Source organism: Periplaneta americana, chromosome 1, assembly GCF_040183065.1.
Source record: "Periplaneta americana isolate PAMFEO1 chromosome 1, P.americana_PAMFEO1_priV1, whole genome shotgun sequence".
Classification (NCBI taxonomy): Eukaryota; Metazoa; Arthropoda; class Insecta; order Blattodea; family Blattidae; genus Periplaneta; species Periplaneta americana.
The window spans coordinates 59,300,055-59,320,546 of record NC_091117.1 but is presented as its reverse complement, the minus strand read 5'-3'; the positions used below and the strand labels follow the sequence as shown (position 1 = coordinate 59,320,546).

At 34.5% G+C, this 20,492-nt stretch overlaps 2 protein-coding genes across 3 annotated transcripts in view; one reads left to right on the top strand and one right to left on the bottom strand.

The window, feature by feature from the left end:
* Positions 1-20,492, bottom strand: part of LOC138696227 (tRNA wybutosine-synthesizing protein 4-like) — a 302,346-nt gene that overhangs the window by 183,766 nt on the left and 98,088 nt on the right. The gene's annotated exons all lie outside the window — the stretch shown is intronic.
* LOC138696216 (uncharacterized) overlaps positions 1-20,492 on the top strand; it is a 131,295-nt gene that overhangs the window by 43,141 nt on the left and 67,662 nt on the right. For both annotated transcript variants that reach the window (XM_069820884.1, XM_069820875.1), the window contains exon 5: positions 16,553-16,760. In XM_069820884.1, coding sequence (XP_069676985.1) covers positions 16,553-16,760 — 208 coding nt within the window. The remainder of the gene's footprint in view (positions 1-16,552; positions 16,761-20,492) is intronic.

The window sequence follows — 20,492 nt, the reverse complement described above, 5'->3', positions numbered from 1 at the left end:
AAATAAATATTTTTTTTTTTACCTTACACATTTGTTTAATATTTCGTCCTATATTTAGTCCCCATCTACTACTTTTAAAGGTTTTGTGACCATTTTTAAATGCTACGCGCAGTTCTTTTAAACCTACCACACCCACTAAAAATAAAGTTTTCTCAAAACTACGTTTTTGGCCAATAATAAAGTTCCTAACGGTTTCCATTTGCTCCGATTTACATGAAACTTTGCAAGAGCACTCAGCATACTCCAGTACACAAAGCTGTGCACGGAATCAGCTCTTCACTGAAAACTTTTCATGATTTTAATTTTTAACTTTTAAAAATTAAAGAAAATTGTCAAGCGAAAATGATGATTTGTAAGAAAATTATTACCTTAGACCACGCAGTTACGGCTTGGGGTATTCATATAATAGTCCTTATTAATGTAGAATTATGTGTGTTTTCTTCCATCATGTCCATCTTGAAAGAAACACACACTGGAATTCCCTCTACTTAATCATTTATAAACTCGATCGACATTTCTACTCAATTGGAAGAGTTCAAGAAGTGGGTATCACGCCACCTATTCTGACTTCTTGTTGCCAAATATAGAACGACCTTCAGAATAAATAGAAGACAGAGGGCGTAATGAAGAAATTTACGAAGTCGGTCACTGTCAAAGCCTTTCTTTAACGAACAAGTGCTCGTGTTAAAATACAAACTTAAATGTAATACAGCTCCCATCAGAACTCATGTTTTCGACAGTTATGTTGTTTCTTGTATAATTAATTTTTCTTGAATCGTAGCTCGTGAGCTATGTAATATTGAACCTAAGATTTAAAGTAATAATAGACTGGCTAAATAATAAAATAAGCAATTAAAATGTTATATATAATAGGTTCTCAAAATTATGTTCTTTTCCTTACATTCAGGAACACGGTATTCGAATTCAAATAATTGGAAATCAATAATCTAGTACAGCGCTTCTCAAACATTTTTGATATGGGGACCACTTTTTTAAGTCGGAACAGTTCCGTGGACCACCTTATTCTTGTTCCCTTCGAAAGCAAATTTATCACTTTTGTAGCATATTTTAATACCAGTATACTTATATTTTAAAACAGAATTAATTAATTAAAATTAATTTAATTCATTTAATTTTATATTAGTATTAACTAATTAAGTTAATGTTAATATAAAAAATTCATTTTCGTTTTTTTAATAATTCAAGGCTATTAGAGTTTGGATAATCTTTAAGTTATTAACTAAACAAAATACATAAATACATGTTGGTGCTCACATTAATGAGATGGATAAGCCTGCCGATTCTTGCACAGTTGTTCTATATTTGAACGTAAGCTGGTAAGCTTAAGTCGGAGATTGTCACATACATCGTGTCGATTTCGGTACTTTGTTTTTATTAGAGTTAATGATGAAAACCCTTTCTCACACAGATGCGTAAAAGCAAACTGAATTATAATCTGTAAAGCACCATTGTATAGTTTCACTATATTCTCTTTTCGCTTGTGATGAGGTCCAGAAATTAACTATACCTTCCGCTTAAATTTCATTTTAAGTCCGGTGTCATTCCAGAGTTCAATTAACTGTTCTCTTTCACTCAATGAAAGTTTGTTATTTTCAAAATCGCTATGAAAGGAATCACGAACCTATGAAAATTCGTCATATTCACTTGAAAAATAAGTTTCAAATTGTGACCTCAGTTTCGAGATGCAAACATATGTCACTGCATAATTATTTTCCAATAACGAAATTATTTTCAACCAAGAAAAGGCCCTAGGGTTGGAAATAGTGAAAAAAAATCCTCTGTTATACGGAACTGACCCACAAACCAAGTCTCCTCTCGAACCCTTTTATTTTCTCATGCGCACTGAGAACAGTCAAAGAAATACCTTGCAGAGAGAGATTTAGTTCTGAAAGATATGCCAATGTACTTAGCCACATGTCATCAGTTGATGTGCAAGGAAAAGATGGCGAGAAACACCACGTTCATAGTGCTTTAAATCCCTCTTTTGTTGCTGAGAGTAGAGTGGGAAGTCGGTAGACAGTTAGGGTAATAAATTTCATAAAATGTCAGTACTGGAAGAAAAAGTGAAAGGCGATTGCCATATGTCATTTCCAAACTTTGAGATTTTCAGCTATAGTGTGATAACCAATTCGTTTGAATTTAATTTTTTCTTCTGTCCTTTTTGAAGGACCACAAGGGCAGACCTCGAGGGCCACAGGTGGTCCGCGGACCATAATTTGAGAAACGCTGGTCTAGTATTTTTCCATTTCACTCATTAAGTAATTACAAAAATATCAGTAGACATTGTCCTATACATATTAAAACCCTACATTACAATATAAAAGAAGTGATTAAAAGAACTGATTAAAATTGCATTAAACCACTGCATTAAACATTTGTTTTAGATTAAAATATTAAATCACCAAATATTACCAACTGATCAGTATTAAAATATTTAGTGAAAACCCAGTGAACAAATTTTACGGAATCAGAAAATTAAAACACCTTCATTCGTAATTTGCTTTGTAATAGCCTATACAGGCTGAACCGTAAGTAATGCTATTAATTTTAGGGGGTTATTCTTTGAGGTATTTCAAACAAAAAAGTTTAATATAATTTTGCTCGTTTTGCTTCCTTTTCGAGAAAAAAAAATGTTTTATATTAAACATTTCATAGCGTGTTTTGGGAAACCAATTGATTTAATTCCCAATATGCTCAGTCAATTTATGGGAGCAGTGTATTATGATAATAAATGACTGAAATAATTTTAGTTTTGTCATATAATGTGCAGAAACTTGATCCGAAAAATGTAACTTTTCGTTCTGTAAAGGAATTCTACAAAGTTACATTTGTTCGGATCAGTAGCGGCTGGTAACCGAAATCCTCGGTGAGGCCTGTAGTAAGTACGTAGTTTAAGCAGGCTACCTTCCATACAAAATGCTTATTATTGATGATACTTTATTATGATTGACATTATTACTATATTATTATTATTATTATTATTATTATTATTATTATTATTATTATTATTATTAATGAAAAATAATAATATGTCAATCTTCAAATAAGTTGCTATGTTGTGAGTTGATTTCAGTAGGCTTAACTATTTAATTTTTATAAAGCAACGAATATTATGCTCAACTGAAGAAGCATGTGTTGAAATTCCCCTGGAAATATTTTCCAGATCACTGAAGTTTCAGTAGACACACTGTTCTCTCTATTTTTTTTGTTTGTTTCTGTTGTTTTTTAGCAGCAACAAGCACGACCAACAGAAAAGTTTATTTCGCACCACATTACCAAAAACCCATTTATGTTACTCACACCAGGATGCATTGAAAGCTCGCGTTTAAAGATTATCTTTCTGAAAAATTGTCAGTGCTGGCGTAGGTCTGTCTTAATTTAAAACTTTCCTTTTTCCAATATTATTCCCTATCGACAACGATACTGCAGCAATGAATTTATCACAATTATCATCATTATTTCTAGCATTTGTTTCGATTTCTATTTTCCCGAAACACATAACCACAGTGGATCACACGACGATTCACCACTGTTATTCTCACCCCATCTGGCATTGACTAATGACCGGGTTCTGAATGGGAGAAGTGAAGGCTGATGGGTGGGGGAACACCTGCTAGGCCAAGAGGTCACAAGAAATGTGCCTCAGTTTCAGCTTTCCGAGTGCAACCTTAAAACCCGTGGAAACATACGAAATGAAGAAGTCAGACCCGGCACGAGCGATCCTGGCCTCAGGAACCAATTTTACTGCAAGACAGTTCTATATACATCACAAAGTTTTCTTCTTCTACAACTCTATACGCTTCATTGAAATAACTAATATAATATGTTATATACGACTAAACACTACTAAAATTTTGAGTTTAAGGAAGCAAAGTGACTGAGGCCCGGCCTCACTTGCCTCAGTCAATCAACCGCCACTGATTCGGATCAAACTTCTGCATGTTTAAAGGACAAAACTACTACAGTCTAACAGACAGTGGCTTCTCCTCTCGAAAAAAAAAAAAAAACTGATCTAGAACTCTAGGAACCTGGTTTACTAATAAAGTGATTATTTAATTTATGCAATTTAACAGGGAAGTATATTATGCTTTCATATAATGATTACCTCTGATTGAGGTTCTGGCTGATATGTACGTCTATTATCAGGCAGTACATCTCACTTGACGATATGTGTCAGAGGAAGAACAATATTGTTTGTAAGACTCTGAAGTCTGATTAGTGTAGTAATCGGAAAGGAACTGGCCACCCTACCCCATTATCTCCTGGCTCGGTTGTCTCATAAGTGGTGCCATGTTGGCATCTGGAAGTTTAACAATACTTAATTAAAATGTATACATAATGACTAGCTTTACTTTATGAATATACCAAGAAAAGCCGAAGGAGAATGACAGTAAGTACGGACAACAACAATTTTGACTCTCCTTTTGTGACCAAGGATCGATGTTCATCCCGACAGACAGTTTGGCTTAAGGTATTGACACAACATATAGTTTAGTTGTCGGCATAACCACAATCAAACAATCAGCACATAAATATATAACAAAGGTGTCACAATGAAACAAATTTCTGCGTGACTACCGGCCATAGCGTGACGTCTGCATGTGGAAAAATATCAGAGGCTTCGGAGTACAGGAAACTACCTCGTAATAACCAAGAGCTGCAGAGTGATTTACTAGGGTTGTTTAATACCGAATCTGAATTCCCTTTAATTATGGAATAAAATGTAGCAAAACAAATAAATAAGAGAAGAAAATAGAGAGAAATAGAGATAGAGAGAATGGAAAAATAAGAAACATGAAATAATTAAATAAAATGGAAGAAAGGAAGGAAAAAAAAAACAAATGAAGTAAGTTTACAGAATGCAAGAAACAGAGAAGAATAAAAACTAAAGAAAGAAATCAGGAGCCGATAAAAGAAAGGAATATAGATGAAAAGATAAATATGAAAAGGAAAAGAGAAACAGGCAGAGAAAGGCAGAAAGAAAGGAAGAAAAAAGAAATGAAGAAAGAATGAAAGAAAGAATCGAGAAAAGAAAGGAAGACAGATGAAAGATAAATATGGAAAGCGAAAAAGAAGCGGGTAGAGAAAAAAAGAAAGAAAGAAAGAAAGAAAGAAAAAAAATAAAATTATAAAGAAAGGAAAGAAGAAATATAGAAAGAAATAAAGAATTAAATAAAGAAAAATGAAACAGAGAAATGAATGAAAGAAAGAACGAAAGCAAGAAAGAAAGAACAAACGAAAGAATGAATGAATGAAAGATCGAAAGGAAGAAAGAAAGAATGAAAAAAAGAAAAAAATAAGAGAAAAGAATGTAAGAACGAAGAAAGAAATAACAAAAGAAACAAATAAAAAAGATCAAAAGAAAGAAAAAATGAAAAAACGAAAGAAACAGGGAACAAAGAAAGAAAGAAAGAAAGAATGAATGACCGAAAGAAATAATGAATGAAAGAGCGAAAGAAAGAAATAATGAAAGAAAGAACGGAAGAAAGAATGAATTAAAGAAAGAAAGTAAGAAAGGAAGAAAGAAAAAGATACTTGGGTAGAGAAGCAAGTGGTCTGATGGATAGACAGATAGATGGGTGAGTGCTTGAAAGAATCTAAAGACAGGCTGATGGATAGATAAATGGAGGGAAATGCAGATAGGTGGATAAGTAGAATTTATGAAAGCCTTCGATACAGTATCTAGAAGCAAACTGCTGTAAATAACGGAAGGAATATATAATCATCTTCTCTAGGTAAATGAAAATAATATGGATGGCTAAAAATATTTATTTCTGAGGACAAATCTTAACAAGAAGCGATAAACCAATGATTACGCCAAGACTGCAATCAAACCTATAAATTATTCACCTTATAGACTATACTAACGAAGGTCTGAGAGTGAAAAGATAAATTAGAAAGCAGTAAATTTGACAAGGACAGAAAAATAAATGTAACAACTAATGGGTGTCTGACATACGAGGAGATGTGCGAAGAGAAAATGCAGCAGGTACCACGTGACTCAAGTATACAAACAACCTCTCATTCCCGTTGGCAAGTCAAGCTGTGCTCGCCCAGTAGCTCAGTAGCGTCATTGACTGTTGTGATGACACGTATTTGATTAAACAGCGTATGTTTATATATGATGCTTATGCTGAACGTGAAGATTGGAGATGTCAAAGGACGTTTCAAGTCTCCGGTAACCAATAGGTCTATGATTTACAAATTAGTAGCAAAACTTCGTGCAACGGGATCACTGCTGAATAGAAAGAAAACCAAACACAGACAAGTTCTTACTGGTGGGTGGGTTTGTGATTAGGTAGATAGCTTGGTGGATGGATGGATTAATAGGTAGGTAGAGAGACAGACAAATAGATAAAAAAAGTGAAAGGAGGAAAATAAAGGAAGAAGGAAATAAAGATATAAAGAACAGAAAGAAAGTAATAAAGAAAATAAATCAACAACCTAATAAATAAAAAAGGAATGAGGGTATAGGAGGGCTATATTATCACAACTGGGTCATTTCATACAAAATTTTAAGAATATGCCAGCGATGTCATGAATTTTTTGGGCTTTTAATATAATAATGTTATTATGAAAATAAATTAAACTGCCATGACCAGCATATAATTAATATTTTGGTCATACGGATGACTGAAAAATGGGTGGCAGTTACATGTTATCCACCATTTAAAATATTCTCGACACTCTATATTAAGTGTCATCGAAACTAAACAGACGCCATTGTAAATCTGAATAACCATATTTTAATACCTTAAAGACTAATGCTTGTAATATTAAGGCATGCTCACAAAACACCTAATTGAAAAAAATAAATAGTTTTATATTCGAATGCAACAAATTAAAGTCATGTGAATTTCATTCGTATTAAAGAAAATCTTATTCCTAATCCATCTCCCAAGTTTTATGACTTTAACTCAAAAAACTGTGAATAATTAAAATCTCAAACTTCCGTCTCCCTGACCTTGATCGCTCAACATTCTGTACGACGGGAGAGTCTACCTGCTGAGCTCCTTTGTTCCGGTGAGTTATTTTTATTAAAAACTGACATGATATTTAAGTCAACATTCTGAAATTTTCATAGTGGAATCAATATACCCTAAAAAATTAAACACATGTTTTTTCGTCCGTAAAAATGAACTGCATTTTGTGTTCTATATTTTTATAAATTATTTTACGGTGGGTAACTATTTAAAAAATTATATATATATATATATATATATATATATATATATATATATATATATATATATATATATTCAGTTTAAGGGCATTTATAAACAAGGCTCTCCTTTTTCGAATTGCATTGAAATCATTTTTCCATCTTCCTTTACATAGTAAGAAAACTTCAATGAACGAAATCGTGTTCTTTGTTAAACCAATATTTTAAATTCTGATTGCTGCCAAACTATGAAAGATATAAATTAATATAGTATTGCTTGAAATTCATATTTAGAACATACAAAATAACCTACTACAATATTTTTAACTTTTGAGATATCATGGTTCAAAAACATATTTTTTTGCATGGAACGACCCAACTCTGTATACGAGCCACATATAGTGAGTCCAGACGACGTCACACAAAGGACCATAAGCAAATTTCTTAATGACAGATGCCGTGCAATGTTGTGACTGAAATATGTTCACCCCAATCTTCGTTAATGTAAGGATTTAGGCCTACTTGAGACGAAGCTACTGACACAGAGACCTTGCTCTGAATTTTTGGTGAAGGCTCGTCAAAAATATCGAACTTCCTCGAGCAGGAAGGGCTGTGGTCTCGAAGAGGTGTGAGGTCCTTTTGTGTAGAGGTTATTTGTCCTCGCCGGATTCCGCCGTACGTCGCATTGTGTAGACTCGGCCGTGCGTTAAGAAAACACTTCTTGGCAACAATTGATTGAGCAGAATCATCAATCTTCTGCTACAGGTCGACAGAACAATGCTTCTATGCGTGCCTCCAAGTAGGTCGACGCTTTCAGAAGAAATGAAAAATACGATAAAACAGTGTTCTTGCCATAACACAATACAATTTAATATATTGCAGTCGCTTCCAGGACTCAGCGCCAGAAGGATTCAAGTCATTCTGTTACAGTTATTTGCAAACGTACATATGTTATTACATAACAGAAGTAACTATATAGGATCTGCTCTTTTCAAGAGGTAAATCCCACCTAAAACTTAATCTTCGTTTTTAGGTGGAGTTTTTCCTATAACAGTTTCATTAATGGATTTGGGAAATCTTATTTATTAGCTCCCCTCATAATTCAAAGAATATAAAATGCAGATTGAGATTAGAATCCTTCAAAAATATTACTGGAAGCAAGATTATAAAGCTGCTACCGCGGCTTGAAGAATATATGAAGTCGAGGGTGAAGATGTTGTTAGTTGGTGTATAGCACAACGATGGTTCCAGCGTTTGAATAACGGAGGAGGCATTAAAGACTTAACTCCTAGAAGACCTTAGCTATGGAATATTGAGAATATACGCATAGTTTTGAAAGAAAATTCACAGAAAGTACTCGCATGTTGTATGAAGAACTTAGTACTTTCATCGCTATATTAAGAGGCTTAGAAAATCATACAGAAGTTGTAGATCTGCACCTCATGAATTGACACCTGAACAGACTCAACGCAGAGTGGATATCTGTCGCCAGCTTATTGCTAATCTCATTGATGATACATTTATCAGGAAAATTGTCACATGTGACGAAATGTGGGTACATTACAGCAACTCTGACATCTCAAAACAGTGGGTTGATCTCTCTCAACCCGTCAAAGTCGTCGTTAAAATCGGTTCGGCCCCGAAGCAATGTTGTATGTCTGGTGAAATTTTGAAGCTGTGGCTCACAGGGAGATTGTTCGAAGCGGAGATGCAGCCTATTCTCGCGCATAAATCTGTTGCTCGTTGCAAAGAGCTGCGCAATACTGTTGCAATCTGTGAGGGGCACTTCATTTGATATTATGGCAACCTGCAACATGTTCCACCAAAATGTTTCGTTGCGAGACAAAATGCTGCATTGGGTGTGCGCCCGGTCTAAGACTGCATTCAACTACAAACAGACCGATATCCGCGGACCTAGACGGTAAATCGCTTATTCCCTGAAGTGTGGATGCAAATGATGAATTTACCAGCGCTCGAGTGTTCAGATAAAACGAAAGCAATAACAAAAAACCCACTCATGTTTTTGTGAGTAAACAGCTATGGCAATGTGACAAAACGCTATTTCTGCACCGTTGCATGTCACACAACTTGATTACATTTCTCATCATATCTTGCTGTCAGAGAAGTAGCTGTCCACATCGATCGCTTTGATAAGAGAGGCTTCAGAGGTAGTTCTCTGTTTACAGTGCAAGTACAGTGGACTAAGGGTCAAATTCATAGTCGTCACTTATAAAATGAGGAAACGCTTAAGTAATGAGCATTTCCTTAGCACTTATTTTAGACCGTATTGCAGTGATGCTGTTCTTTCCTATGCACTGAGCATTCCCATGACATCGAATATGGCTACATGGCTAGACGTGAGCGCTTTCGTACATTCAATTGTTTTCCAGCGCGTTCAAATTGTTAAATCGCATTATTATCGTCCACAAATACAGAAGTAAATATTATAGAGCTACAAATTATATAAAATATCGAGAAAGCATTTTACAGAAGAAGAAAGAAGTGAGCTAAGAGAACTAGTTATGAAATATAAAAATATCGTCGAAAGTAAAAAAAAAAAATCTTATAATTGTCCTCTCCTAAAGAAGAAATTGACATACGACAAAACTGTAGTTGAATTTAATGCAAATTCCGGAAATATTCCTGTAAGTAAATCATTTTAATTTATTTTTCAATTATTTTTATGGTAAACAAAGTGGAAGTAGTATAATTACGAAAATGAAAATACCACTACCTTGGGGCATGAATACTTTTCGAAAAAAATACCACTTAAACCTATCTGAAATGATGCTGTAGCATAAAATCTCAAAGCGACCAGTATTTTGAGCAATGGTGAAATCGGTAAGCCTCATGGTTGTATTGTGAATTTCAATGAGAGACACCAGAATATCTTATCGAAACTATATCTCGTCTTAAATTGTTGGTCATTGTACATCTCTAAAGGGTTTTCCACATCTCCGATATATCTTTTGTTTTGCTAAAACACTTTTTTATTTTCATTATAGAACTCAATAAATTTATCATAATCATCACCTACTGCATACTTAATCAGCTGATTACAATGCATATGAGGAAACACTCCAGTAAGCTGACAAGCTACCTTATTTGAATAAGTGTTCACTTCAGTGGGATTTATGAATTGGAAATGATTATAAGCAACTGCTTAAGAATGAATTCGGCCCAAGAAACGCAATGTAACAAGTGAACTTATTTGCAAATATGTTTGTGTCCTCCGACTTGAGAAGTCTGACGTTCGATCGCTTAGGCCAACAACTATCCTGAACGCTTTGTGATTGCTCTGAACACACCGTCTTCGAACTTAGGAGTCTGTTCCATAGTGTACCAAAACCCACTTAACTCTTAAGATTACGTCAGACTTCATTATTAATATTTATGTTAATTAAAAGGCCAGAATGTTAACATAATAAAAGCCAGGAATAAAAATCAAGGATTTATAAAGAAACTTGAATTATGGTCTATATCGTTTCACAAAAAGGAATGTGATGCATGCCAGTGCATTGAAGAACTCGTGGAAAATTTAGCTATAAGCCGCGCCACCATTTTTGGCATGTGAAATAAGTAATGGGAACCTTAAGTGGGAGTGTCTTGCCTTTGTAACAGTCTATGAGCTATAAAATTGACAATTGTGATTGGCAGATTGTTGATGTGACGTGTATTTAGAAGGAGGTACCGTTCTCAGCTGCAGTAACAACAGAAAATCACTGACTAGACAATGTACTCAAGGACACACCACAGGAACGCTAGTGTGGGAAAGTTAAGTTCGAGTATCTTACTTTTGTCACAGTCTGAGCAGCAAGACTGATAACTGTGGTTGGCAGATTGCTGACGTGACGTGTATAGGAGATGGTACCATTCTCAGCTACACTAGCAACAGATGCTAGCAGACTGCACTGTACTCAAGGACACGCGCGAGAAACGCTGGCGTCAGCAATACGTGTGAAGCAACAAATAATGAGTTTGTTTTTGGACAACAGCTTTTTTAGTATTTTCCAGAAGACACTCAGACACTCAAAAGAATACGAGTTACAGATGGATACTAAATCCATTTTTAGATAATTGCATTCAACTGAATGAAATTAAAAAAAAAAAAAGGAAAAATACATTTAAATATATACGTATCTACTGATGGAATATTGAAAGCAGGCTTTTTCGCAGAATGAAGACCAGTTGCCAGTTATGAATCAAAAGAATGCATGAATACCAGAGCTTGCAAAAGAAGCTCTTAAATTTTGTATAACATCTGCAACCTCATATTTATGCAAAATAAACTTCTCGTCTATGATTGCCATTGAAACAAAGATGAGCAATCTCATTGGACTTGAAAATAATATCGCTATGTGTATCCAGTACAGATTCCAGATTTGAGAGCTACTTTCTGAAAAACAAGCACAATAAAATTGTCTCATTAATAAAATTATTTGTATGTTTCTAAACACGCGGTAAGTGTATGTTATTTTGTAAATCATCTCATGACCCTCCTCAGTTCCTCCAGTGTGGGAACCACTTGCTTATTGGAACAATAATAATAATAATAATAATAATAATAATAATAATAATAATAATAATAATAATAATAATATCAAACACCAACGTTTAATGGAATTTCATTTGGAGCAAATGCAAACATAACTGTCCACAACTGAAAACGTGTTAAGGGGGTTAGGCACAGTTTACAGCAATAAAATTTTTGGAAATATTCAACATTTTTTTCCTCCATTAATTTATCTTGCACAATAATAAAAATTGGTATGTGTAAAACACTGTCCTTATACTATATGAAAAAATTTTTACATTTTTTTTTTTTTTTTTCAAAATTCAGTTCATTTTGCAATGATGAAGCGTTTCCCTCATAACTCATAAACGTGTTAACTTTTCCATGTTCTCTCTCTTTTATTTTATTGCTGAAACTCATATTTACAATATCGTGCTTTTTCAACTACATTCCTTAATAAATAATATATTTTTTATTTTGTGTTAGAAGAAAATACTGATATTTGACCACTTTTAAAAGGAATTTATTTTTATCAGACCATCTATCAAAGGTAGAGGAGTGATCTTGCATCATATTATTGATATGACATGTATAAATACACACAAAAAATTACATCACATAATGTTGGATAGTTTTTGAGTTATGTGGGAAACGCTTCATCACTGCACAATGAACTGAATTTTGAAAAAAAAAAATGTAAATATTTTTTCATATAGCAGAAGGGCAGTGTTTTAAATATATCAATTCTCATTATTGTACAAGATACAGTAATGGGGAAAAAATGTTGAATATTTCCAAAACTTTACTGCTGTAAGCTGTACCTAACCCTTTAAGTTACCACTGCCAACGGGTGTTTGCCCACTTGCAGTGTAAATAAATACACACATACGTAGTCCAGTGTTCTCAAGTTATTTCATGCGTATCTTAGCTGAAACTATGCATTCTATTCAGTCATGTACATACTGTATTAACGATTTCCGGTCGTACATGTACATGTACGTAGGGGCATTACAATAGGGCAGTTATAGGAATCAATACAATGCTTAACAGTCTCCACCGACCGTAATTGATTTCAAGATTGGAAAATGCGCAATAAGACATACGGGAATGAAAGACAACGTTTGAAAGCACATTCATTCTCTTACTCATCGCTTTTATTATATCCTTACTCCAAATACATTTCTCCTACAAAAATAGCAATTTTGGTACAGCTCGATTCAACGTTATTGGCCCTTGTCCTTGGTTGTTTGGCTAGTGAGCGAGCTATGTGTTGCGTTATAAGAAGGAAATTTAATCACAAGCGTGCATAGGAGGGGAAGAGGGAAGAGAAAGAATGAAAATAATATCTACTGTTCTCCAACCAGGAGATCAACCGTGAAAGGAATGTGCTTACTATTGCGTCATCTATTGGAGCGAAGTAGATAGACAATATTATCGTTATAACGTCAGTTTAAAAACCATGCGCTCTCCTGCATATGTATGGAGAGATTAAAAGACCAGGAGATTAACAGTGATCTAATTTTGTAACAAGGGTAGTATAAACATGTGTGTGTCAATGTTATTGTTTGTGCTGTGAGAGCTAGCCAATAGTGAAACGAGTACCCACGTGTGTGACCTTATGACATCTTATGACATCAACATTCATTCACAGCATCACCCCCCTGCGTTTCATTCCGGAAAGACTTTCTCGTGGTTGAAGCACAGTATGTTCGAAGCTGAGGAACACTCATGTCAAGAAAATATAAGTCATCATGACATTGTTTAGTCAACTGACGTAGTGGTTAGTAACGGGACGTGTGGAAGAATATTGTGTTTAAAGACGGAGTGTACAGCGACATAATAAGATGGAAGTGTAGGTGTTATGACTTTGCGGCCTGACCTGTGTAACCCAGCCCGCCAATAGTGATGACGTGATGAATAAAGGCTCATTCACAATGAAAATTAAACATAACGTAAGCGTTAACTTAAAAATGTAAACGTTACGGTAAAATCAAGAGCATTCACGATGGGAACATAAACATAACCGCAAAAATACTTGATAACCATGGAAACATAACAACGACGCCATTTCATCATATTCTGTCGTATACTTCAGCGCTCCTCGATTGTGTATACTCTTTACAAATCACGTAAGCATAAGCATGAAAGTTTGGAGTTTGCAAACTTTCATGTTAACGTCTTACGGTAATGTTTATGTCAATGCTTATGTGAATCATTGTGAATGATCCCATTTGGTAGCCTGGGCGCAAACTTCTGTATTTATGTTACGGTTATGTTTAATTTTCATTGTGAATGGGCCTTAACTCGCTCTTAGTCTATCTACTTACTTTTTGTAGGGGCCAAAATCCCTGAACCAAGCTGTACAATACTAGACTGAAATTTACGGATAAAAAAGTAATTCAACGAAACAATTTGTTAATATTTATTCCTCTGTTTCAACATAATGATACAGCTCCATGTCATTTAATTTTAAGTAGCTGAGGATATCACAAATCGTTACATTTTGAAGATTTGTTCGTTATTGGTGTAAGGTTACAACCGTCACATTTAAAAAAATGTTCCTTATTTGTTCAAAGCTGATGATTCTATACTTTTACAAGCCCATCAATTACATAGATTTTTAATTCATTCGTTGAAGGCTAATAGTTTCAAACAAATTACAAATCGTTATGATGAAAGAGTAATGGAACGGTACTTCGGTACATTAAAATAATATATACAAATCGTTATACTAAAACAACTTATTTGTTGTTAATTAAAAATTAATAGTCCAGATCAGTATAAACCGTTACATGGAAACAACTCGTTCTTTTCTTGTTTAAGGATAATAGCTCGAAACACTATATATAAAGTTATATTAAAATAAATTGTTCGTTATTCGTTTAAGGTTACTAGTTCGAAATCACTGCAAACAATTACATTAAAACAACACGTGCGTTATTCGTTTAAAGTCAATGGTTTGAAGGCATTCCAAACCGTATCATTATATAAAAAAGATAGTCCTTTGTTTAAGTTTAATATTTCGAAACCACTATAGACATTTTATTAAAACAACTTATTTGTTATTAGTTTAAGGCGAATAGTTCGGAAAAACTAAAAACGTTACATTAAAACAACTTGTTCGTTAATCATTTAAGACTAACAAAAATTATTACAAAACATTATGCTAAAACAAATTTTTCGCTATTCGTTCAAGGCCAATAAAAACTATTACAAAACGTTATATTTAAACAACTTGTTCGTTTTTTGTTTAAGGCTAATAAAACTATTAAAAACGTTATTTTAAAACAACTGTTTCGCTTTTCGTTTAGGACTAATAAAAGCTATTACAAAACGTCATATTAAAACAACTTGTTCGTTATTCGTTTAAGGCTAATAAAAACTACTACAAAACGTTATGTTAAAACAACTTTTTCGCTATTCAGTTAAGGCTAACAGTTCTAAATTACTACAAAAGGTTATATTGAAGCAATTTTTCATTATTCGTTTAAGGATAATAACTCGAAACCATTAAACCACTATAAAATTTTGTCCGCCGAAGGCTAATATTTCGAAACCAGCATAAAACGGACATTGAAACTTGTTCGTTATTCGTTTTGAGACTCATAGTTCAAAACCACTACAAAATGTAATGTTAAAACAACTTATTCGTTATTAGTCTAAGGTTAATAGTTCGAAACCACTAGAAAAAGATGTTAACACAACCTGTTCATCATTCAATAATTTAATACTATTACAAGCCGAAAAAATTATACAGAATACATTACTATTCACTTGTTTAAGGCTAATTAATTCTATGTAAAGCTAATAATTTGAAACTGCTATAAACCTTCACAGTATTTTAAAATATTTAGTCATTTCTTTCAGGCTAACGATTTGATACAACTTGGAACCGTTAAAATTTAAATATTTGTTCATTACCACTAAAAAGCCACTATATTCCAAATATCTGCCTGTTAATTGTTTAATATTGGTAATTACGAAGGGAAAAGGAAATACAAACAATTATAGATCATCATCATTAACAGGAATTGATAGACGAATAATCATCAAAATATTAACTGACGGTTACAATTTGTGTCAAAATGTAATAACTTGTTCCAGGTTTCAATTAAGTAGGTTATCTAGATGACAGCAAAAGATACTTCAGGTATGAACTGCCCCCATTTTCCTAAAAGTGGGCCGTGCATGTACATAATTTTGCATGACAAGGCACGCGATGAAGAACAGGCTGTTCCCCATTTAAATGCGTGATATTAAAGATATAGGCCTATTGTAAACCAATAACAGATCTAGAACTGTGATAAGGTCTTTGCAGTGTTGAACATACACGGGGGTTTGCACTGTGGTAAAATATTCCGGACATAAATTGAAAGGAATGGTGAACGAGAGAAGAGTTCGTGGCAGAAGAAGATATCAGATGATAGACGACATTAAGATATATGGATCATATGCGGAGAGAAAGGGGAAGACAGAAAATAAAGACTGGAGAATGCTGGGTTTGCAGTGAAAGACCTGCCCTTGGTCAGAACACTGAATTAGGAATAACATGACCTCTTACTTCTATGGCTGCACGTAGCCATTTTTCATTTCCGACTATGGGTTCCTGAACAAAAAATATTCTCAATAGCATCCCCTATTACGTCTTAAGTTTGTGAAAATTCATTCTGAAACACTCTGTATTGTATAACTGAATCAATAATAACAAATGAGTGACTGAGCGAACGACTAATTGCATGGATGAGTCATTGGGCGAATGAGTGAGTAAATGAATAGACGGACGGGCAAGTGAGATCGAGTGACTACATTAATGAACGAATGCTTTTCCTAAACGTCTGATTTCTTTTTTTCCACAGGAAGGACGGACAGCTCTGTTCTACTGCTGCGTACTGAGAGAACCCAAAGAGACATGGGAACTTCTAGAAGGTGCCGGGGCCGACCCAACTGTGACGGACTCCCAAGCCCGGATCGCGGCCTATTACATAGATCATCCCAATGAGATAGAACTGCCCGACACCCGCGACATGAGCGGCGCCATCAGGCGCTTCACCTCAGGCAAAGATGGTGAGTAGCCTACCTTATAATAATACGAGTATTATGACTTCACTAAGTAACAATTGTAGAAAACCGCTTCGCATGGAAAAAGTAGCCAGAATGCCCTCAAAAAGTTAGGTAGATAGCTAGCTAGGCCTAATCGTCTGAGACTCTAATGATATTTATTATATATAGTAGAACCTCTATTATCCGTGGTAATGAAGGGGGTGAGCTGAACGGTTAATCGAAAAAATCGGATAATCCGTACCATAAAACATTTTCGTAAATTTAGTGAATAATATTTATACTTTTGTAATTAACTTCGTGGTTTTGGTGGTGTTGCGTTTAACACGCTAGATAGCGGATCAGAAGTTCACTAATTTAAGTCTGGTTATCAACGACGGGTTTTTAAGGGCCAAGGAAACTCCTTGCAATGGCTGTCTGTGGAAAGATTTAGTATTGGAGGTCTCGTATTGTAGATTTACATACTTTCTACACTCCGATCTCGTATTCTGATGCGAGATGAGCCACTATTTAATCTTTCCCCAAATCACTCAATTATTTTTCGATTCTTAACACAATGAGTTTTTTTACACTCGTAGAAAACATTTCATATAGAAGTTATACAGTACGACAATTCGAACAATAGACCATACTGTGTAAGGGAAAAAGCTTGTAATAACACTCTCTACAAAAAAAAAAAAATAATAACGTGCTAATACAATGTACAGAACTTCTTATATTTCTGCAGAAAAAAGCAAGAGAAAGACAGACGGTTAATCCACCAATCGGTTAATAGGGTGACGAATAATCGGGGTTCTACTGTAGCTACAATAGAGTCGTACATAATCGGTTAAGAAAGATAGAAAGGGCAGATTGCTACTGAACCCCTGGCGCTATAGACAGTATGCGAAGCTCTTCCGTCTCGCGGAGTAATCCAATGTTCGGTTTAACGAATGTCCGAGTCTCACTCGGTTGGACGGCTCTGGATCATAAAAGACAGATAATATTGAGCCATCCAGAAGTTCCAATAATCGTTGTAAGGACGCGATTATCATCGTGTACCTTTCAAATGATATTTCCTCCTCTCTCCTCATTGATTGAAGCACGCATCATGAAACTACTATCATTAGACTTAAGAGTGCTTTTATTTTTGTTAATAACTTATCTCCCTAAAAACGATTTATTAGAGAAATAATAATACATCCACTTAGAATATTTGTTATATTAATAAATACTTTTTCAGAGGTAGCCTATGTATTTTGAGTTTAGAGTATGAACGTTACAATAGTAAGTGTGTACATATTTGCTTTTCTCTTTTGTAAGTAATTGTAATTTATTTTATTCTTGTATTTGTTTACATGTCAGATTTCATCTATGTATTACGCTTATTTCCTCTCTTGTTACTGGTGTCCATTAGTTGATTTATATATTAGTTATGAAGATAAATGTAACCAAAGTGTCCAAGTAATTATAACACTATTTCAAGCTAACTTACTTACTTATGGCTTTTAAGGAACCCGCGGGTTCATTGCTGCCCTCACATAAGCACACCAACGGTCCCTATCCTGTGCAAAATTAATCCAGTCTCTACCATCATATCCCACTTTCCTCAAATCTATTTTAATATTATCCTCCCATATACGTCATTTTAATATCATTTTCCCACACTTATTTTTATGGCATTTTTCGATATTCAAATATTATAGCCTCCAACAAATTTCATGCTAAGAAGTTGAAAGGTATAGTTAACAAAACTACAGAATATTTTTTGGTTAAAGTAAATATTTTCAAATTAAAAACTCAAGTATTCTATACGGACACAAAAAATAAAAATAAAATAAAATTTTAAACTGACTGGATTATATATTTTTTTTCAGATCACTCATACATTCTAAATCCAAATTATGGCTCTGTTGTTAAATTATATTCATGTCAAAGATGCTGTGCAATATTTTTTAGGCGCGTAAATTATAGTTTGCAGGAGTAAATACAATCTGAAAGAATCAAAATAAAACAATTTTATAATTCAAAAACTATTAAAGAGATACTAATGAAACTTGGGCGCATTAATACCAATAACAAGCGGTTGCTGTATACGAAAAGTTAAGTATCTACCTTACAAAGTGAAGAAAATAGAAATGTCAACCATTTTATCCTTTAACGGTCGAAATAAATTTGGAAAGAAACTATAACAGAGACTGGAATGCCGAAAAACAGACTACAGCAACGACTGTAGAATAAAATCTCTTTGCATAGAAGTAAAATCCTAAAAGTGTTAGAGGAAAAATCAGGTCTTACCGTTTATCTGACGATATAAATAGAAAACGATAGCAGGCATGATGAAGAATTGCAAGTGAATAGCCTCTGAAATTATAAATTTGAAAAAATTGTCAAATAAAACGAGTCAACTAACCAACTGATTTCTTCTTTCAAACGATAGCTTCAGCTCATACTAACGTGTTAAAACGGCTCCTTTCAGAAAGTATGCCTCATTCCTGCAATCGATATCAATCCGGACGCAATATGAAACACCGTGACTTCATATTCTGTGTATGGCACTGTGTTGTGGTTAGGATACTAAATATTGAAGCAGTTCTCTTGGTGGCTGTGTTATAAATTCATGAAATACGATTCATAATGGAATGTCTACTAGGGGGTACTTCAAGGACTCTGCGATCGATTCTTCATTTCGACATACCGCAAACATTCGACACGTTGCAAGAATAATAAGCTTCGACTCTTTATCTAGGTCACGGTGGAAGCGGACATTGTTGTTATATTATTTCGACTAAATAAAAAATGCATTGAATTCTGACTTTTATTTAGGTAACAAAGTGTTATTTCTTCCAAAATGTGAATATACGAACGTTCGGCGTAGATGCGAGCAGCAGCAGAATTGCTTCCTACTTCATCGTAAATTAAGATCATATCTGTATTTTCACTGTTTGTGTATGGTTCCCCCATTCTGTATTAGTGCCAACTGTTAGGTTATGCAGTTCAGTAAAGTAAAAATAACATTAACCTCAGTTACAATCACAGTCTAGTATATACAGTCACGAAGCTCAATATGTAGGAAATACGCATCCATAGATAGATGCTAACCACTATACTAAAAGCCAGGTTATGAACCGACTAAACCGGAAGCAATGTTCTGTTGCTCTCTTTCTGAGCTCTGTTGCCACATAGTGGCGCGAAATTCAAAACGTGTTCAGCGTTTGTCACCGATATGTTTAAAGTAACTACTGTATATACTTCTCGATAACACTATCAACAATATTAGTAATTAATTTTTTATTGGGTTATTTAACGACCCTGTATCAACATCTAGGTTATTTAGCGTCTGAATGAAATGAAGGTGATAATGCCGGTGAAATGAGTCCGGTCCAGCACCGAAAGTTACCCAGCATTTGCTCGTATTGGGTTGAGGGAAAACCCTGGAAAAAACCTCAACCAGGTAACTTGTCCCTACTGGGATTCGAACCCGGGCCACCTGGTTTCGTGGCCTGACGCGCTGACCGTTAATCCACAGGTGTGGACTATTAGTAATTAAAATTACTGTTTTTAAGAAAGCACGAGCTAATGACATTGGTACGAAATGCGACTCGTAATGCAAGCGGTATTGCGAATGAACTGGGAAGTTCGGCTACACTGTCTCCGTGATCCCGTTGGCAGATTTTCGTTAGCAGACGACATTTTCACGTGAGGTCCAATGAAAAGCTCCGTTCTCCTTTTGCGCTCCAACCCCCCCCCCCCTACACT